The sequence below is a fragment of the Tympanuchus pallidicinctus genome, unplaced genomic scaffold, assembly GCF_026119805.1.
Source record: "Tympanuchus pallidicinctus isolate F22 unplaced genomic scaffold, pur_lepc_1.0 scaffold3, whole genome shotgun sequence".
Classification (NCBI taxonomy): Eukaryota; Metazoa; Chordata; class Aves; order Galliformes; family Phasianidae; genus Tympanuchus; species Tympanuchus pallidicinctus.
Genome location: NW_026294747.1, coordinates 38,308,355 through 38,315,631, shown reverse-complemented (window position 1 = coordinate 38,315,631; position 7,277 = coordinate 38,308,355). Strand labels below are relative to the sequence as shown.

General features: G+C 50.6%; 1 protein-coding gene across 1 annotated transcript; it reads left to right on the top strand.

Moving 5' to 3' along the window:
- The first annotated feature begins 658 nt into the window (after positions 1-658).
- Positions 659-5,598, top strand: ZDHHC22 (zinc finger DHHC-type palmitoyltransferase 22). Its single transcript, XM_052695486.1, has 2 exons — positions 659-1,617; positions 5,333-5,598. The coding sequence occupies exons 1-2, from the start codon at positions 1,056-1,058 to the stop codon at positions 5,596-5,598; spliced, it is 828 nt and encodes a 275-aa protein (XP_052551446.1). The 5' UTR covers positions 659-1,055.
- Positions 5,599-7,277: the final 1,679 nt, after the last annotated feature.

Here is a 7,277-nt window from a genome sequence, read left to right as displayed (position 1 = left end):
GTCGGACTGCTCTACGACGCGGCAGCAGCAGGGGTCTCGGCTTGAATGGAGGCGGTAACGGCGGCTCTAAGGTGCCAGACGAACGGCACCGGGGCAGCAGGAACAAGGGGGCTGCAGGGCGGCGGCGTGCACAGGGACAGACCCCCCACAGTCTCCGGGACTCTGCAGGCACCGCGGCGCCGGGGAGCTCTTTGGAGCTGCCGGCGAGGATTGATCGGGGTGCCGGGGCAGCCACGCCGCGACCGGACTGGCTCCGAGCTGTCCCTCGGTCCTCCGGGCTCTCCGCGTCCGCACGGTACGGGCTGAGCTCCGGGGCCAAGGGGAGCACAAAGAGAGCCGGGGGAGCCCGCCCGGCCGGTGCCGATGCGCTGTAGCCGGTCAGAGCCGCGGCTGCGGCTGCGAGGCCGCCCGGTTTGGTAGACCAGCGCCGCAGGTTGCATCCGGACAGCACTTGACCAGCTGTTTTGTGCATTTTCTAATTTTGTGCACAGCAGGGCAGCGGTCAGAGAGGTAATCTGTAGATCCGTGGCTTTAAAGGATAAATTAGAGCATTGGATTTGATCCGTATTGCAGTGGATTAGAGCAACCTCTCCCCCCTCCCCTTCTCCTCCCCCCTTCCCTTCCAATTCACTCCCCCCTCCTCCAGCACCACCTTTTTTCTTCTCATGCAATACCAAAACTGACCCTGCCTGGCAGAGGGACTCTGCTAGGCGAGCGAAGCGGTGCCTATACCGCCGGCACACCGAGGAAGCCAGCTCTTCCCCTTCAGCCTCCGCAGCCCCTCCGGGGCACCGCCGCTGCGAATTCCCCTGAGGCAGACGCCGGGGCCGGGCTGCCTCCTCCGGGCGCCGGGGAGCGGGCGCTGCTCTGGGGTTCCCCTTTGCCGAGCCCCGCCGGGGCCGTGGGGCGGCGGCGAGAGAGAGCTTCCCCGCCTCGGGGCTCTACCGGAGCAGAGCGGGGCCGGGGACCCGGCAGGAAATGGAAGGATGAAGTGTGCAGCCGGAGCGGTGATGTTCGTCCTCTCCTTGCTCTCCCCTGCAGGAACGTAATCCGCAATGCTAGTTCTCAGGTTGCTCAATGTTGTTGCTCCAGCCTACTTCTTGTGCATCTCCCTAGTGACCTTCGTCCTCCAGATCTTTCTCTTCATCCCCAGCATGTTCAGTGACCCCTCCACCACCCCACTTTTCTCTCCTGCTCTGCTGCATGGGGCCCTCTTCCTCTTTCTCTCAGCTAATGCCCTGGGCAACTACATCCTCGTGATCCAGAGCTCCCCTGAGGAACTGGGCAAGGGCTTAAACTTGGGCGAAGGAGCCGAAATGGTGGCGGACTGGCTGGATGGAAGCAGGTCCCCTGGCTCAGCTTTGCCCAGCACTCACTACTGTAGACTGTGTGCCAGAGTCACCCAGAGGCATGACCACCACTGTTTCTTCACAGGGAACTGCATTGGGAGCAGGAACATGCGGAACTTCATCATGTTCTGCCTCTACACCTCTCTGGCTTGCCTCGACTCTCTGGTGGCAGGCATGGCTTACATTTCTGCTTCACTCTCCATGTCCTTTGCAAACCCACTCGCCTTCCTCACACTTCTGCCTCACTCTATCAGCCAGTTCTTCTCAGGTAAGGATCCTTCCTTGGCCATGAGGAGCCCATTCTTCTTCCAGGGCTCCAGGATAGTGGCCATGGTCTTTGCTGTTTGGCTGTGTGTGAGGATGGGTGGGGGGAGGGTGCAGGCATGGGGAGAATTGTCTGTGTTTGGTAGAGCCTCCTTTAAAGGCAAAGGCTTCAGAGACTGGGACCCTCTCCAGGTTACAGATATAGCCCTATTCATAATGTGTTGTACTCTGGAAAACACTCTGTAACCAGACTGCCAGAGATGGTCTAGGGCTGCGGTCATGCATGAGGCATTTTGACAGAGAAGGGAGATTTATTCATTGTACTACAGGTGAGGGGAGTCTTACATGCAGATGCGGAGAGTGTCCCAGAGGAGATATGACCATTCTCTTCATCCAAGTCATGCACCTACTCCACCTCCTGCCTCCTGTCAGAGCAAACTTACTGATTCTAGCACAGGAGAATTTGGGTTCATGTTTCAGAAATCAAGCAATTTGTTAATGTAATGTGATCAAACACCTCTCTGTTGACTCTAGTTTGGGATGCAGCTCTACAGAAAGCCAAGACAAATTATCCATTCCTGCTCTCTGGAAGAGCTCTGCACCCAAAGCAAACCTCTGTCTTCCTTTCACCATCCCTCATTCGTCCCTCTGCTTTTCCTGATTTCCCTTCTCTTCCCGTCCTCCTGTAAATGTCCCCAGGATTTCTCCTTCCCTCCCATTCATTCTGTTCCTGTGCCTTTTCCCCCACTTTGCCAGCCCTGTCTCTTCACCTTTCACCATGCTCTCAAACTCTCCAACATCCTCCCTTTCTCCGTCTAAATGTAAGAGCTAGATAAAACCTGATCTGGGGCAAGTTACTCTACAAACAGCAGTCTGCTCTGAAATTGACAGCTGAAAAATGCCATTTTCCCCACATGCAGTTCATGCTGAGCACATTTAGATCAGTTTAAAATAGATATTCCACATATTTTAGCTTTGAAGGTTCAACTGAGCACAGTAAGAAGGACCTGGAGTCTGTTTTGGCTTGTGCACTGCCACCAGAATTGTTGATCATTATCTGATAGGGAGATCTCCATTGCTGGTGATGCAAGAGCCAGAAAGGCCCCAGATTGCTTTCAGATTTCAGGCTGGGTTTGCAGGGTTGCCATCTGAAAACAAACAAATATCTCTACTTGGCAAATGAACAGATTCGTCATGGTAATCACTGAGAGACTATAAACATGAAATCCTGCCATGACATTTTTATGGAGTCATTTTTCCATGCAAAAGAATTTTTGTAAATAGTGTTGCACGAGCTTCACTAGCATTAAAAACACTTGGCATGTTTTTCCTTGGTGCCTAAGCTCTCCTCAGCACATCAGCCTAGAAGGGAAAGCAGGGATGTGGGAGAAGATTATCCAGGAATTAGTTATCTCTCTGATTCTGTGGACTCATCTGCACCAAGCTGGGTCCTGGCACATGTCTGAAGAGACACTGGAGTGCCCCAGTTTTGGTGTCAGCACCCACAATGCCAAGGTTGGCACACAGCAGTGTGTGAATGGGATGTGAAGGGGCTTAGGGCAAGGTTGGGGGCTTGGGCACCCAGGAGCCAACAGAATCACAGAAACATGATCCCACGGAATTTCTGCCATAGCTGGAGTGACAGCACACAGTAACATGCAGGTGCCTCGGTTGCTCAGGAGGAAGGGCCTTCTGGGCTTCCATCAGTTCATTTACCTCCTATGCAGGAAAGAGAAACAAGACCTGGAATAGTTAGTTACTAGAAGGACTAGAAGGACTGCCCACCCGATGTTCTTATGCAGCCATTACTTAGGTGGGATCCAAACAGAGCACTGCTATAACAGGAAAAAAAAGCCAAACAACTTTACCCTTCATCTCCAGGGCGCCCTTGGTGCTGGGGAGGAGGGAGAGGACAGAAGTTGAATCTGCTGATCTCAGGCTCAACTCAGTGTTTCCTGCTTCCATGCTGGGAAAATTTTTGGTTGGCTCGTTTTCCCAGACCGTGCTCAAGCATATATTTTGGCATCTGACCCAGAGTCTATAATTTCAGTCTGTGATTCAGTTTTTCTGGCATAGATAACGTATGGTAATAAGCTTGAGACCACGTCAGGTCAGTCAGAGCAAAATGAACCGGAGACTGAAGTGGAATGTAGTGATGAGGGGCAAATGAAGAGCACTTCTATAAATACAGGTCAGGCCAGATCCAAGAAAGAATGGATAGAAAATGCTTTTTGTGGGCAGCTACAAAAAATGCATACGTGCATTTTTAAATAAGGTTAAAAAATGCACACATCTGGAAAATATGGTTGAGAGATGCTGAACAAATGCAAAGGGAAACGAGTGTAATTACTTATTTGATGCTGAATTTCAGCAGCTCATAGAAACAAAGCTTGCAGCTGTCTTCCAAGGCTCAGAAGAAAGTCCCTTTCCTCTGCTCCATCCCATCTGAAATCAGCTGTAGAAGGGAGCACATGCCTGTCATACAGGTCCAGCAGAAGAGCAGAGAAAAGAAACCTGTATTTGGCTCTGCACTTCCATTTTGATCCCCTAAGTTATTCTGATAGAATTGGTCTGGGGGTTTGTCATCATCCTGGACACTGTTCTGTCCTTGCTGCATGACATACGAAGCCCACTGGGATCTCATGATTTCTCGTTAGATGATGCTGCAATTAAAGAGAGCACAGAACAACTCTGGTGCCTTTTCTTAGCAGGATGATACAATAGTTAGTGGCTGCAAGCAGCACCCTCACCAACAGCCCTCAGAGTGGCCTGCAGGCAGAGCTCAGGTCTGAGTGCATGGTGCAAGCCTGTGCCAAATTTGTGCTCCCACCCTGCATGCCAGGCAGGCTGGGCTCAGGGACCATAGGTTGGATGGAGTATTCTAGTAGCAACTTTAAGAAAGAAATTTGGACTGCATTTGGGAAAGTTTTCTGTTTCAGTTTATTGCATTCATGTGAAAGCTGTATTTGTCAAATGGTAGGAAAGGCATTACTGATTTTTCATTTTTTTTAAACATATTCTTGTTCAGCGATTATACATATCACAGAATGGTTTAGGTTGGAGGGGTCCTTAAAGCTCACCCAGTCCCCACTTGTGCCATGGGCAGAGCTGCTGCCTCTCCATCAGCTTGGGCTGCCCAGAGCCCCATCGATCCTGTCCTCAATTCCCTCCATGGATGGGATCTATAGCTTCTCTGGGCACATGTGTGTCTAGTGATGAGCCCCAGATCTGTCTGCCTGGTATTAATGCATACAGTAAGGTTTCTGGAAGCATCTAAATGCTGTAGAACTGCATCTCCTTCCAAAAGGAGCCTGGGAACCCCTGAGTCCCTGTGCTTAACAGGCAGGTGCTGAAATAATTTCATATTCTTCAAAAGAGCTGCAGTCATACAAATGCTTTCACTTCTGGAGACTGCCTCTGAAATCCAGACCACACATTAACAACAAAAGGAGAACTCTGCAGAGACTGCCACCATTTTAGTACCTCCCCAGTGGGATGCACTGCCTGGGGCACTACAAGGAAAGGGATGCACTGCCTGGCCACTACAAGGAAAGCAATTTTATGTCGTTATTCACCACCCTACCTTTCTCCTCACTCACTTCTTGTATGGCTGCACAATGTGGCCAGCCAGGCCCTCAGGGCTGCGTGCGATGCTGACATGTGAGAGATTCCTAAACTCTTTCTTTTGCTGTTCCCCTCCCCTGACTGTCATTGTGCAGGGGCTCTGCTCAGCTCTGAGATGTTTGTCATCCTCATGCTCTACCTCTGGCTTGGGATTGGGCTGGCCTGTGCTGGGTTCTGCTGCCACCAGCTGCTGCTGATCCTGCGTGGTCAGACACGGTACCAGGTGCGGAAGGGGATGGTGGTGAAAGCCCGGCCCTGGAGGGAGAATCTGCGGGAGGTCTTCGGCAAGAGATGGCTGCTGGGGCTTCTCGTCCCCATGCTGAATGTGGGAAGCGACTGCCGCAGGCAGAAAGTGAAATAAAAACCCTGCATGTGCATCCCTTGCGGGCAGCAATCCCCAGCTCCTGGACTGTGAGGAGCTTGGCCACTTCATCCCTCGAGACTGCAGCCTCTGCAGGAGGATGGGACCGGCTATCCAGGAGAATCAATTTAGCCTATTAATGCAGAGATCACAAACCATGTAGAGGAAGAGATACTGCAGCTTAGTAGTCGCATCACTGCACCTGCATACATGGCAACAGGCTTTGAACTAGCAGCAGGATTAGCCTGATCTCAGTTCCCTGCCCTTGGCCACCTGTATGTCCCCAAACAAGCTACAGCAGGAGCTCTCTGAGAGCCTGGGTTGTTGTGATAGCCTGCAACACTGACATCTGCTCATTTGGAGCCTCCAAGGTGCCTTTGGCCCTTTCGTTCTGGAGGCAACAGCACTGAGAAGCCCTCCCTGGCAGACCTGCAGTGCAATCAAGCCTCCAAAGGAGCAGGCTGTGAACACGGCTATGGCAGCAGATTAATCTGCTCTCAAAAACCAGGAAGGAAACAGAGAGAAATCCAGTATTTCTCCATTTCTGTCGCAACCCACTCCCTGTGCAATGACAGGCCAACACTGCAGCTTTGCCACATGCTTTCAGCAGCCCTTTGTCCAGGAATGCAGCACAGACAAAGCTGCAGCAAGCAGATAAATCAGCATCAGGCAGAACAAAGGGAGAGGCAATGCAGAGGTGAATGGAAAGCTGTGTCTGAGGAAATGTACTGTCAGGCTGGGTGAAAGACAGAGACAAGAGCACGTTCAGGGATGTGCCCACGTCCCCCTGCACCACACTCTGCAGAGGGCACCGACACTGTTGGTGCTGCTAGGGGCTCTGAATGCCAGGAACAGGAGCAGTTTCAGTGGATCAGGACACTTTGCTTTGCACTAAAATAAAAATGTTTACCTCGGACATCCCTGCCACACCATGTTTTTAGGCTCTCTGGAGCAACGCTTCCCTCTCACGTTGCTGCAGAGGGGTAAATTCATCCATGTTATAACTCCATTAAGGAGGTTAATGGAATTACTACAGGGATTAATCAGACTAACGTGTCAGTTGTTTTCCAGCTGCAGCAACAGCCCTTGAGATCAGTGCAGATATGCTATGCTAATAGGTGCCTTAAGAAAGAATGAGCAACATTGACCAGGATCATAGTGCTGGGCTCCTCAGCACCTGCAACAAGAAGCTGTTGTTTTGGCAAACTGCATCAGCTCATATGGGCTGGGCAGAAATCCATTGCTTCTCTTTAATAAGCTGGGGAATATGCTGACAAGCCGTGAAAAATGTGTTTTCCCTTCCTCAAAAATGCTCTCTATGCATTCTCTATCCCAGGTAGAGAAGCACACGTGCTCACATCCTTGCATTCCTCATGAGCCACAGCAGAGGCACACAGTCCTATAGCTTCACACTTGTATACATGTTTGGATCAATAATAAAGTCTATTGTGATGAGCAAAGCAACCGTGAAAATATACTGAAAAAACCCTAACTGGATAATTAAAACTTGTAGCATACAAACCCTTCCACACTGTGTGTGTTCGCATGAATGCACTACTATTGCAACGTGTAATAATCTGTATTTGCACTAACTGTGAACAATAAAAAGTGTTTTGACTTTTTATGTGGCTGTATTATGCTTTTTAACAGTTCATTATCTGTCTTTGTATGTGACAGAA

Bases quoted from the DNA above. Each gene is read 5' to 3' on its own strand.
- ZDHHC22 (XM_052695486.1), top strand. From the start codon at position 1,056: ATGCTAGTTCTCAGGTTGCTCAATGTTGTTGCTCCAGCCTACTTCTTG. The intron at 1,618-5,332 runs GTAAGGATCCTT...GTCATTGTGCAG, and splicing joins TATCAGCCAGTTCTTCTCAG to GGGCTCTGCTCAGCTCTGAG.